This window comes from Odocoileus virginianus, chromosome 11 (assembly GCF_023699985.2).
Source record: "Odocoileus virginianus isolate 20LAN1187 ecotype Illinois chromosome 11, Ovbor_1.2, whole genome shotgun sequence".
Classification (NCBI taxonomy): Eukaryota; Metazoa; Chordata; class Mammalia; order Artiodactyla; family Cervidae; genus Odocoileus; species Odocoileus virginianus.
The window spans coordinates 50,648,100-50,662,750 of NC_069684.1; the positions used below are offsets into that span (position 1 = coordinate 50,648,100).

The window sequence follows — 14,651 nt, forward strand, 5'->3', positions numbered from 1 at the left end:
TGCTGAGCTGGGGCTGACTATATGGGTGCATTAGTAGGTGGTGCTGACCCCAACCCTCTTGGCTGCTAGGCCCTGCTTTGACACCATTGGTGAGTGCCAGCTGGGTCAGATCTAGGTGCAGGTGGTCTCATCTGGTGATGGCCTGCTGCTGCTGCTGCTAAGTCGCTTCAGTCGTGTCCGACTCTTAGCGACCCCTTGGGCAGCAACCTACCAGGCTCCTCCATCCATGGGATTCTCCAGGCAAGAGTACTGGAGTGGGTTGCCATTGCCTTCTCCAGGTGATGGCCTACTGATGGGCAAATACTCCCTTGGTGCTAAGAGGCTGGAGTGGGGACTCCAAAATAGTACTTGTTAGCATCAATAACCTTCTTCTTGCAATCTCTGTACTTCTCAGCTTTGCTGGTTTGGTTGGGTGAAATCAGAATGAGAACTGATGTCAGTCAGTTCAATCACCCAGTCATATCCAACTCTTTGCAATCCCACTGACAGCAGTATGCCAGGCCTCCCTGTCCATCACCAACTCCTGGAGTCTACTCAAACTCATGCCCATTGAGTTGGTGATGCCATCTAACCATCTCATCCTCTGTCATCCCATTCTCCTCCCGCCTTCAATCTTTCCCAGCATCAGGGTCTTTTCTAATGAGTCAGCTCTTCTCATCAGGTGGCCAAAGTATTGGAGCTTCAGCTTCAGCATCAGTCCTTCCAATGAATATTCAGGACTGATCTCCTTTAGGATAGACTGGTTGGATGTCCTTGCAGTCCAAGGGACTCTCAAGAGTCTTCTCCATCACCACAGTTCAAAAGCATCAGTTCTCTGGCACTCAGCTTTCTTTATAGTCCAGCTCTCATACCCATACATGACTACTGATAAAACCATAGCTTTGACTAGATGGACCTTTGTTGGCAAAGTAATGTCTCTGCTTTTTAATATGATGTGTAGGTTGGTCATAGCTTTTCTTTGTGGGGTGACCCAAAAGTCTGGGGAGCTGGCTGCTCACTCCATTCCTATCCTGGTCAGAGAAGCTCTTCTAATCTAAGCAGTTCCTTCCCTCTTGGTACTGAGCAAAGCCAGCCATAAAAAAACGTGTTTTTTATTGATACAATGGTTGCCATAGTTGCTTGAAGAAACTGGACAAAAAAATAGGGTAATTTCTACACCAATTACAGGCACAGCCACACTGGATCTTACAAATGGAATACTAACTTTACTAATAGATTATGTTTTTATTGAAAAGTTTATCTTTTCAATGCTTTGAAAACTCAGTGTGCATAATGCCTGAATTTCTTATTGGTAAAATGGTGAAACTGAGTATATTCAAAACAAAGATTTTTAGTATTGATACCAAATTAGCTGTACATGGCTTAATAACTATATCAGTACAAAAGTAAACAGTGATAGGCCTAGTAATTCTGGTCTTTTATTGAGTATTGGTGAGGCTAATGGAAATTCTGGCTTCTGAGAGGTTAACCTAGTCCCTATCATCACAAGGTATACTTTAAGTTAGACATATCTCAATTTTGACTCTAGGTTTGTATCACTGATACTGACTATCCATTTCCATTTCATTAGTTTTATACTTGTGCTGTATTTTCCCAGAGCTAGGCTGTCCCAAACATTGCCCAGAAGAATGTTTTTCAATCTAGCTCTACTTTAGATTCACTTGAGGAGCTTTTATAGTGCTCCCGGGAACTGACAACCTGACACTCACTCTGGAAATTGGGAAATGGGGAAAATTCTCTGACTGATGTAGCCATAAGAAACCCAGTTATTCAGTGGTCTATTACCCAGATTAAAGAGCTGTGTCACAGTAGGGCTTAAGCCTCTGAGAGATAATATCTAATGGAAAAAAAGAAAAAATATGCTTTACTGATACTTTCATTCCCAATGTTAGTTCACAATTTTTTTATTTGGACACATTCTCAGTTTTATGATGTTCTCATATTTATTAAATCTACATACTTCCATGGAGTAAATAAGTTTGGTGCATTTCTAAAACAGAGCTGGCAGTAAGTCTAGTAGGTTCTCATCTGAAATTGATTTAAGTGAAAATATCTTAACCAATATTTATGGCCAAATCCAAGTGATGCTGAATGCGAGAAAGTAGACAGAATATGAGAAATATTTCAGATAACCATGATGGTGCAATCACGAACCTAGAGTCAGACATTCTGAGTGTGAAGTCAAGTGAGCCTGAGGAAGCACTACTACGAACAAAGCTAGTGGAGGTAATGGAATTCCAGCTGAGCTACTTCAAATCCTTAAAGTTATGCTGTGAAAGTGTTGCATTCAATATGCCAGCCAATTTGGAAAACTCAACAGGGGCCACAGGACTGGAAAAGTTTTCATTCCAATCCTCAAACCACCACACAATTTCACTCATTTCACACACTAGCAAAGTAATGCTCAAAATTCTCCAAGGTAGGCTTCAACAGTACATGAGCCAAGAACTTCCAGATATTCAAGCTAGATTTAGAAAAGGCAGAGGAACCAGAGATCAAATTGCCAACATCCTCTGGATCACAGAACAAGCAAGAGAATTCTAGAAAAACATCTACTTCTGCTTCATTGACTACACTAAAGCCTTTGACTGTGTGGATTACAACTAACTGGAAAATTCTTAAAGAGATGGGAATACCAGACTACCTTACCTGTCTCCTGAGAAACCTGTATGCAGGTTAAGAAACAAAAGTTAGAACTGGACATAGAACAATGGACTGGTTCCAAATAGGGAAAGGAGTACCTCAAGGCTGTATATTGTCACCCTGCTTATTTAATTTATATGCAGAGTACCATCATGCATGTCAGGCTGGATGAAGCATAAGCTGGAATCAAGACTGCTGGGAGAAATGTCAATAACCTCAGATATGCACATGACACCACCCTTTTAAGGCAGAAAGTGAAGAGGAACTAAAGAGCCTCTTGATGAAAGTGAAAGAGGAGAGTGAAATGCTGGCTTGAAACTCAACATTCAAAAATGAAGATCATGGTATCCAGTCCCATCACTTCATGGCAAATAGATGGGGAAACAATGGAACCAGTCAGAGACTTGCTTGCTCCTTGGAAGAAAAGCTATGACCAACCTAGACAGCATATTAAAAAGCAGAGACATTACTTTACTGACAAAGGTCTATTTAGTCAAAGCTATGGTTTTTCCTAGAGTCATGGAAATGAGAGTTGGATCACAAAGAAAGCTGAGCACTGAAGAATTGATGCTTCTAAACTGCAGTGTTGGAGAAGACTCTTGAGAGTTCCTTGGACTGCAAGGAGATCAAACCAGTCAATCCTAAAGCAAATCAACCCTGATTATTCATTGGAAGGACTAATGCTAAACCTGAAGCTCCAATATTTTGGCCACCTGATGTGAAAAGCTGACTCACTAGAAAAGACCCTAATGCTGAGAAAGATTGAAGGCAAGAAGAGAAGGGGACAATAGAGGATGAGATGGTTAGATGCCATCACTGACTCAATGGACATGAGTTTGAGCAAACTCCAGGAGATGGTGAAGGACAGGGAAACCTGGCATGCTTCAGTCCATTGGGTCGCAAAGATTCAGACATGACTGTGCGACTGAACAACAACAATATTTCACTACCATCCCAGTTACACCTCAGTAATATTTTTATTAATCCCTTTCTGATTTATGCTACCCTTGGCCAAATTGCCCCCATCTGTCTTCATATGACTGGGCTTGGGGAGTTAGGGGGACTATAAGGAATAAGATAAGGAATGAGAAGCTTTTTTTCACTGACAGAAAACAGGTCCATTTCATTTTCCTGTCAATAAGTAAAGCCTTTAAGTTACTGCTACCCTGTATCTATCAAAAGTTCAATTCAGAGAAATGATATTTAAAAATTTTTTGAGAGAGACCTAGTCCACCAATTCCTCCAGAGCCTCAAATGTCCACTTAGGTTCAGCCAAAGCAGCAGAGGTAGCAAGTACTCTAACTAGATGATACTGCATCAGTTCCTTATTGAATTGTACTTTGTGAATTATGATTTCATGCACTGTCATTTACTATACAGGGAAGCTATATAAAATAATCCTATGAAATGAGTCACCACACACTGGGTAAGAATGCTTTGAGAACACTATTATTATATTATCAAATCCTCTTTATTAAATCTTTCAGGAAGTTTTGTTTTACCTAGTTATATTTCTCTTGAATATGAGTTTTTATCTTGCACCCACTGTGAACTTTGTAACAAAGAATGTTTCTTTTTATGTATCAGCTCCAATTAAAGTGTAAGCATATTGAAGGTATATAAATATAAAATATATATATATGCATTTATATGTGTATGTGTATATATATATATACATATATATATATATTTGCATTCTATACAGCACCTTGAAAAATCTTACATATAGTAAATGCACAGTACTAGCTGGTTGGCTAATTAACTATGTTTGTCCCTCTGTCCATTTCTAACACTTTTTCCAGGAATGCAATTTAAAGCAATAGTTTTTGTTGATACATAAAAACTGACAAACAGAGGATATAATCAAAGAATTACCTTTAAAATTGTAAGTTTTATTTCTGAAATTGCTTTATCCCTGATATCTTCAAGTTGTTTCAATGCCTGAGTAGCCTGATGCAACTGTTCTTCACAAAATTCATGTAGAGAATATGTTCGAAACTTATCCAGCTAATTAAATGATAAGTGTTCAGTGTTGAAAGTCAAAATTCATTTTAAAAAAAGGAAATAAAATATTTTGGTCACTGCTTCATATCATAAAGAATAGCATATTTTATACTCTTGTATATATTATATATGCATTATATAACTACTCAAATTTAAACACTATTACTCAATCTAAGCAAACCTTGAAAGAAGACAGAAAAACACATCATTTTAATTGTTAAATTCTAGTTAGCTTTAGTTAACTTTTAAACCAAAGCAGAAAATTCAGAAGTTGATATATTTATGAAACATCTATGAATTCAGGGCAATTGACAATCTTAGGAATTGCTTTTACCTTTGGAGCTCCCATTATCTGTAAAACTTGAAAATATGAACACTAGATGTAGGATAGAGAGACTAAAATTAAATAATTTAAGTAAAGTAGATTCCATTCTGAATTTATTCAGAATGCTGCATGGAGAAATTTCCATCAACTGTGCTGCTGAACTCCTCTAGTAATATATACACATAATTTTCACCTTTTTATGTATATTCCATCATTCTTCCTCTTTTCAGTATTTTATTTTTCCCACATTATGTTAATTCTCTTTCCAAAATACATTTTCATCAACAAATATATACATGTTTATCCCTAGTTATAATACCTTATATATGCTTACAAAAACAAAAAATGGAATGCTCTGGCATTAGAATTTTGGATTAACTCTGTGCTCTTCCTCTCCTGGTCTCACATATGGTTACCAGGTCCTGATTTTTCCAGTTTTATTGTTGTTGTTCAGTCACCAAGTCGTGTTCCACTCTTTGTAACCCCATGGACTGCAGTAGGCTAGGCCTCTCTGTCCCTCACCATCTTCCAGAGTTTGCCCAAGTTTCCAGTATAATGTCTCAAAAATCTTCCTTCCTTTCTGACCTCACTGCCTACTGAAGTCCTTATTCACCTGCATTATTCCAATACTATAGTATTTATAATTCTATATCTCCTTGGTTTCAATTATTCTTGTAAATCTTGTAAATCACCTGTAAATCACTATCACATTAATTTCAGAAAATTTCAATAGTTTTTCTTTATGAATAGTTCTAAAAGTTTACTCTGCATAAAAATCACCTGGCTTGTTAAAAACGTAAATTACTAGCGCCACTCACTTCGCCCTCCCCAAAAAGGGGTGAGTCACAAAATTTTACAATTTTATTAAGCACTCAAAACAGTGTCCAATAAAGCACAATCATTCTTATACAGGAAACGTAATCAAAAGTCCCAACACTCTTTAGCTGGTTCTGTGGTCTTGCACATGGCGCATCTAGGATTTAGTTTGTCATTTGAAAGTGAAGTTTTAGATAAAATGATTCATGTATGTTCTTTCCCTTCTGCTGCTGCTGCTGCTGCTAAGTTGCTTCAGTCATGTCCAACTCTGTGCGACCCCATAGACGGCAGCCCACCAGGCTCCCCCGTCCCTGAGATTCTCCAGGCAAGAACACTGGAGTGGGTTTCCACTTCCTTCTCCATCTTTCCCTTCTACTTTTAAACATTTCAGTCCCTTTAAAGGTGTGACTGGAACGTCACCTGCTATATTAAGAAACAGGATATTGTGGCTATCAAGTCAGTAGCTGCTGCAGCCACCCTCAACTGTGCACCCTGATGGGATTCAGGATGAAAACAAGCAGGATACTAGCCCTAGATAGTTAAGGTGCATATCAAAGGAATGATTTCAATGGACCCAGACTCTTGCATCTTCCCATACGTAGAGAAGCACTAAATACATTAACCTGAGATGTCTTTAAATAATAATAATCTTTTGATGTTCCAACTACCTGGTTCTCATTGCAAGATCCCCTATATATTCTGGCTCCTCCCTTACCCCTTCAAAGCAGTTCCTCAGAGCTACCTGAGAGACTGCCTCCTCTGCTTAATTCCTCAAAAAGTTTGCCAAATAAAACATTCTCAACTTTTAGGCTGTACAGTTTTTTCAGTCAACAAAGAAGTGCTTGCATTCCAGCAGTGTATTCTGGCACACTTGTGAACTCCATTCATGGCATTAACTTCTAAACAATCCCATCATATGCATTCTTAACCTTGCTTTTTTTCTCTTTCCCTCCTCATTGTCAATCCTCATTGCAATCTGCTTCCCCAGCTTTGTGTAGTCCCTTAGACCTAGTGCACAATTGGCCATCTTCGAATTCCTGAGCCAGGCTCAGTTCTTTAGTCTATGAATCTCTGTTCTCCTTCCATCTGATCCTGGCTTCTCCAGTCTTAGAAACTCCCATTCTTGCAAAACGTCCTCACAATCCCCACTAGAAGCACCCCTGCCTTAAAGGAAGGTTCAGTTCCTACTTTTCCCTTATGCTGTTGTTCTTGATCTGATGTTTAAGACTCAATGTAACTTTCAAATCAAACATACATTGAATATTTTACACAGATTCATATCCCTTACTTAACTGCCCTACTCCCCTCCTCTCTGGCTATTCAGGTCCAACATAGCCTAGCTTATAATATCTTTCTTTCACAAAGCATGCCCCAACCTTATCTCTAAAAAAGGTTAATATCTACTTCTGAATTCTAATTCTGAATATCTAACCTGAATTTCTGTGGTATGACTATTTTACAAGTATTATTTGCAAGCAAATATTCCTTGCCTTATATTTTGCTAACTGATTGGCTAGAATGATTAGAATTAGTTATCATTTTTATATGTAAAGAATTATCTCTTTTAATAAACTATAGGACTTCCCAAGTGGCTCAGTGGTAAAGAATCTGCCTGCCAATGCAGGAGCCGCAGGAGACACAGGTTCAGTCCCTGGGTTGGGAAGATTCCCCTGGAGCAGGAAATGACAAGCCACTCCGGGATTCTTGTCAGGATAATCCCACAGATAGAAGTGCCTGGCTGGCTACAGTTCAGGAGGTGGCTGAGAATCTGACAAGACTGAGCAACTGAGCACAATGAACTATAAGTAGATTAAACAACACAATGCTTTGTCTTTTACTTTGTATCCATCTCCTTTGCACTTTGCATATAATAGATAATTAACACATATTATATATTATCTGGAAAGGTTTGTTCCCTTCTGCTTCATGTTCCAGGGGGAAGCTAACATGACTTAAGGTCTCCAATAACCCCTCTGGGTCACTCTGTTAGCATTACCATCTATTAGCACTTTAGTCATAGATTTCAGAGATATTCTAAAATCTCCTTTGCCTTACCACCCATCAATAAGTTAACTGATAAATTCTGTCACTCACTTATTCATAAAACAATGTATATTATAGCTGTCCAACTATTTCCTTTTACATTAAAACCATATTAAAAATACTCCTCTGTGAAATATTTAACTTGAATTTAATCCTTTTGAAACAATAATATTATTACTATAACTATACAAATGACATTTCATCTGTAGTAATTAACTAATATTTATGTAAGCATCTCCTTGCAGGAAACCACTCTCATCAGGAAATCCCTTCTGTCTTGTCACTTTATCAAAGCAATACTGTAACTGATCTTAAATCAGGCACCCCTGTGCTCTGCTCATCTCCAGTTCAAATATACTTTTCAATATCTGACCTAACCTATTTGTTCTTTCTATAGACCAAATAAATAGAAATGAAGAAGGATTAATTAACATATGACCAGAAGAGATCTGGCCAACTAATTATTATTAATTAATTCCCTAGCTTGCCCTTCAGTAATCTCAAGAAAAAACTGTGTGAACAAACTGTATAAACAAGATAGCATCTAAGAAAAGATCACAGGAAATGAAACAAGTTTGTACACAGGGTGGGTGGTGAAACTCCAACCCTCATCTCAATGATTAACTGAGATCACTTCCCCTTTTCCCTTTGAAAACATTCATGGCCAAGCAGAATCTTCAGAGAAGGTTTCTGGGGACATTAAATCCACCATTTCCCCAGACTGCTGACATTCTGATTAAAATCAACCTTGCTTTCCACCAACACCTGCCGCTCTCTTGGTTATTGACTTTTCAAGTGGCAAACAGCTGGATCTGAGTTTGGTAACATTTCTTGACTAATTCTTTGATTTATTTACTCACCCAGGGACTATTCATTGAGCACCTACTATGTAACAGTCACTATACATAATACTTCTAAAAATAAGCTGTTCATTTGCAAGTGTTAATCTTATTACATGTGTATAGTTCAAGCAATTTTTGCACTGACTGTCAAATTTATAACTTGTTCAAGCCCTTTCAACTATTTCTCTAAGACTAGATGACTATTTTACTCTTCAGTGTTTCCCTTACACAGTGGGTAAGTGAAGTAAAAGATGCTGGAATCCTGCTCAATTAAATATGTAAAATTTACAGGTCTCTGTACTTGATTTCTTTGAAAGAACTCTACTATATAAATCAAATCATTCATTAAGAAGTCACCCTTTATGGAACTGTGGAACAAGAGAATACATAAATTTAACCAAACACTCTAAGTAGCAATTTATTACAATGTCTTGATAAGCTATAATAAGAGAACAGCTGATAACTATCAATTATGTATTAGAGATAATTGATTATTTATAAATAATATTGCATAGTTAGAGTTTTTATTATAAAGAAAGGGCCTCATAACAGGCTTAGGTTTTTTGTAAGGAAGAAATTCTTTTCCTTAATTATTAACTTAAAGATTATTGTTAACTGCTAAAATTGAGTGGAATAATGTTCTTTGTAGGTATTTTAGAACATTAGTCATCCATAGGGCTGGTTTACTATGGATCGAGAAGTTTGAATTTCTTCGATTTAAAATTATATTTGTTTTTCCTACTTTCTATAGACCAACATTAGCTAGTGGTAAGATACTTCTACCTACCTTTACAAGGCATATGGCATTTGAATTATCTTCATCACCTTTTTTGAGACTAACTGCATCTTCACAAAGTCCCTTTATATAAAGCAAACAGCCTTGAAATAACTCATCAGCAAAAAATAGATTGTGATACAAAAGTGACCTGAAAGTTTAAAAATTGCCACAGACTTATCTCTCATTCGAAATGAATAAAATCAATTTAGAATTAATTAGTACGGTTTGTTTCATATGCCCACAGTTAATATTCAATATGTATTACACATAGCATGATTTAAATAATATTGATAAAGATTAATAAGCATTACTGGTTTGGTTTGGCTGATAATATTGAAGGCAAGATTTTGGGACTGGGTGTGATAAGAACAAAACAGAAGGGGAAACAAGTGATGACTGCCACTGAGTTCTAAAAATTTTGTAATACTAGGTAATGATATGCAAAAAGAATTATATTCTTGTTATTTATTAAGTTTAAATAAATTTCCTCAATTTATTTTTTGTCTAATTACAGGGGAAAAAATTAACTAGATTAGGGACCATTTGGATAATGTTTCTTAACTTCTCCAACCACCTATATCTTAAAATAGAGAAGTTGGTTGCTTTTCTTTTCTCTGCCTATTCTACTGGTCTGATCACAGTCACAAAGATGAGACAAATCACTGCTAACAATTCTGCAAAGAAAAGGACGAACTGGAAAAGAGCAGAATGGGAGAGATAATGCTCCTTAAAAACTGTACACCCATGGCTGATTCATGTCAATGTATGGCAAAAACCAACACAATATTGTAAAGCAATTAGCCTCCAATTAAAATAAATAAATTTAAAAAACTGGATTGAGAAAAACAAACTGCCCTGAGCAAGTGTGGAGCCTTTGCCCTTCACTGATTCTTCATAAATATATGAATATACAATATACAATTAGTTCTTTCTCATCTTTCCATTTTGCAAGTGAAAGCTTTATATACCATGAAGCTAGTGAAGCTTAAGCTTCATGGGCTCTTTTTATTTGCAACACCTCTTTCAAAGCCTTATAATTTATCTTAAAGAAGGCCTCCTCAAATTATATAGGCTTTACATAACATGGAACTATTCTTGGATGTAAAAGAATTTGTTCATTGACATTCCTCTAAGCATCTAGTATAAAAAGGAAGATGTCATACTAAAAACAAGTGGCATATCCCAGAAAAAGAAAGGTCACAAAATGCAAACCCAATCTTGGTATTTATTAACAAAAGAATAATGATCAAAATTCAGATAGTAACGAACTCACATTACTCAGCATTAAATGTTAAAACTTTCTTTTTTTCCTATAAAAATGTATTCAATTTTGTTTCTATATGTTAGCACAGGTATAAACAAACAGGGGTGCCTTATAAAAATAAGAAATGGAAAATGGGAACAAATTTAGAGTTGTAATAGTGAAGTCTGACAAGAAAAAAATGTATCAATTGATTATTATTCAAGTATAGATGTTATGAGGAAATCACTAACAAATTTCATTCTGTTATAACAGAAAACTAAATACATTCTCCAAAATTTTACTCACATACAACAGGGTATTAGAAAATATATGATGGAAGTCTATTAAAATTCAGGTCTTGGCTTCTAGGAAAATAGAGTAGATGTACATTTCACTGTTACTCCAGCTAAATAAATACACCTAAAAACTTTGCACATTATATATGAATCAACCAAAAGACACTGAAAGGCAGAAAAGAGAAGAAAAACTGACTAGGAAAGACATGGTGCCATGTTTCCTGGATTTCCTTTTGCCTCATACATCCTAGATTTGGAGCCGAACAAACCAGCAACCTGAAATGCCAACAGGTACAGAAAAAAGCATGCAGTCTAGCTAAAGAACTAGGAAAGGAGCAGTCTATCAAGACAGAAAACTTTTAAAATAATAAACATTGTAATTTAGCCAAATACCATAAGAAAAAAAGGTCAAGTGGAGAACCCAGAGTTCCATCCTTGGCAAGATTCAATGAGGCACCTCGAGGGTCCCCATGGAAGGTTTTCAGAAGAAGCTGAGTGGAGAGCTGGGACTTTCATCTTCACTGGGTGGTAAAAAGCAAAGAAACAGAAAGTCACACACACACATTAAAGAAATAGAAGACATAAAGGAGAACCAAATTGAAATTTGAGAGTTGAAATATATAATGACTAAGGAAAAAGCTCATTAGATTGGCTCAGTAGCAGAATGAAGTGAATAGAGAAATCAGTGAACTGGAAGACAGAAAATAGAAATTATCCAATCTAAACAAGAGAAAAAAATAGACTGAGAAAAATGAACAGAACCTCAGGGATCATTGGGACTATAAAAAAAAAAGATGTACCGTTTGTGTCTGCAGTCTCAACACGATAATAAAAATGACAAGGATTACTTCAAGGAATAATGAATGAAAATGTGCCAAGTTTGCCTGTGGCTCTGCAACAACCAAGAGGGTTGGGATGGGGAGGGGACACATGTATACCTATGGCTGATTCATGTTGATGTTTGGCAGAAACCAACACAATTCTGTAAAGCAATTATTCTTCAGTTGAAAAATAAATAAAATTTCTTTTAAAAAAGAAAATTTGCCAAGTTTGTCGAAAGACACAAAAACAGAGATTTAAGAAGCCAGGGAAAGCCAGAGAAGAATAAAGATACATAAATCCACACCAAGACACATCAAAGTCAAACTTCTGTTATTTAAATACACAAAAAGATACAGTCAAAGATACTATAGATAACTCTAAAAGAAATTCTAAAAAGTGTTCAAGTAATCTCCAGGAAGGCAGGAAGGAAATAACAGACAAAACAAAACAGAGCAAAACAGAAGCAAACAGAACCCAAAAAACAGAATGGCAAACTGAAGTCCTAACATACAAATAATTAAGTGTAAATGGTATAAATAAATATACCAATTAAAGACAAAGATTGGTAGATGAATTTAAAAACATGACCTAACTATATGCTATCTATAAGAAACTAATGCCCAGCAAACAAATCCCCTCTCTTCCAACTTCTCATCCTCACTTTTTGTTCTGTCAGTCCTGAAGCAAAGACTGTCACTTAAACAAGCAGAAGGAATTGAGTAAAAGCCCAGGTCTGCACATTAAAGTTCATAAATACCATGAGAAAACTTTTAATGCAAAAAGACACAAAAGTGGAAGCAGTAATCGATTTTATTTTCTTGGGCTTCAAAATCATTGCAGATGGTGACTGCAGCCATGAAACTTAAAGAAGCTTGCTCCCTGGAAGGAAATCTACAACAAACCTAGACAGCTTGTTAAAAATCAGAGACATTATTTTGCCAACAAAGGTCCATATAGTCAAAGCATTGGTTTTTCCAGTAGTCATGTACAGATGTGATAGTTGGACCATAAAGAAGGCTCAGCACCAAGGAACTGATGCTTTTGAACTGTGGTGCAGGAGAAGACTCTTGAGAGTCCCTTGGACTGTAAGGAGATCAAACCAGTCAATCCTAAAGGAAATCAGCCCTGAATATTCATTGGAAGGACTGCTGCCGAAGCTGAAGCTCCAATACTTTGGTCACCTGTTGCAAAAAGCTGACTCACTGGAAAAGTCCCTGACATTGGGAAAGACTAAGGCAAAAGGAGAGTGGGGGCAGCAGAAGATAAGATCGTTAGATAGCATCACTGACTCAATGGACATGAATTTAAGTAAACTCCAGGAGATAATGGAGGACAAAGGAGCCTGGCGTGTTGTAGTCCATGGAGTTGCTAAGAGCTGGACACAGCTTAGTGAGTGAACAGCAATAAGAATGTCCCAGTGTTCACAGAAGCACTATTTACAATAGCCATGACATGGAAGCAACCTATATGTCTGTTGACAGATTAATGGATAAAGAAGTTTTGGTATACATATACAATGAATGAATCTGAGCTAGTTGTAGTAAGGCAGATGAACCTAGAACCTGTCAAACAGAGTGAAGTAGGTCAGTAAGAGAAAAACAAATACCATAAATTAAAGCATATATACGAAATGTATAAAAGTGGTATTGATGAACTTTTGCTGGGCAGAAATAGAGTCACACACATAGAGAGTGAAACTATGGACAAATTGGATGGGACAAATTGAGACAGTATCACTGACATATACCATGTGTGAAATAGTTAGCGGGAAGCACCTATATAGCACAGGAAACTTAGTTCAGAGCTCTGTGATGACCTAGAGGGTTGGGATGGTGAATTGGGTGGGAGAGAGGCTCAAGAGGGAGGGGACACATGTACATTGATAGCTGATTTGCTTTGTTCTACAGCAGAATTAACACAGCATTGTAAAGTAATTATCAGCCAATTAAAAAGAAGTTCACCTAGCTCAGTAAAGCAGGGAGGTCAAATAGTTTCTCTATGGTTTGAAGAAGTTAATAATTAGCCTAATGCCTGGCATGCAGTAGATGCTAAACAGACATTCTTAAATTTTAAAAAGGATAAGCCAAAGATTAGGAGAAAATATATATAACCATGTATCTGTCAAAGAACTCATATCCAGAATATACAAAGAATTCTTAAAATGCAACAGTATGAAGACAAACAATTCAATTGGAAAATGTACAAAAGACATGAAAAGACATTTTACCAAAGAAGACTATACAGATGGAAAATAAGCAAATGGATCAAATAGGGGAATGCAGACTAAAACCACAGTAAAATATTATTACACACCTACCAAAATGTCTAAAATAGAAAATGGCAACAACTTCAAATAGTAGTAAGAATGTGGAGAAATTGAATCACTAATACATCACTGGTGGGAATGGAAAAAATGGCATAATCACTCTGGAATGTCTTGGCAGTTTCTTTAAAAATTAAACATGCAATTATAGTAAGACCCAGTAAGTGCACTTGTGATTTACCCCAGAGAGATGAAAACTTATGTTCACACAAAAACCTGTTTATGAATGTTTATAGCAGGTTTATCTGTATTAGGCAAAAGCTGGGTAACATCCAGGTGTGCTTCAAGAGAGACAAACTGTGGTGCAGCCACACCATGGACTGTAATCCAGCAGTAAAAATAAATGATCAATATATACAACAACCTGGATGAACCTCCAGAGAGTTATGCTATGTGAAAAATAAATCCCAAAGGTTATATAATGTATAATTTCATTTATATCACATTCTTTCAAAGGACCAAATTATAGAAATGGAGAAGAGATTAGTGCTTGCCACAGGTTGAGAGTGGGAGTGA

General features: G+C 36.6%; 1 protein-coding gene across 1 annotated transcript in view; it reads right to left on the reverse strand.

Moving 5' to 3' along the window:
- The window catches only part of DNAH14 (dynein axonemal heavy chain 14), a 400,834-nt gene that overhangs the window by 328,905 nt on the left and 57,278 nt on the right, over positions 1-14,651 (reverse strand). The window contains exons 9-10 of the mRNA XM_070474451.1: positions 9,461-9,599; positions 4,519-4,650 (exon numbers count right to left, since the gene is read on the reverse strand). Coding sequence (XP_070330552.1) covers positions 4,519-4,650; positions 9,461-9,599 — 271 coding nt within the window. The remainder of the gene's footprint in view (positions 1-4,518; positions 4,651-9,460; positions 9,600-14,651) is intronic.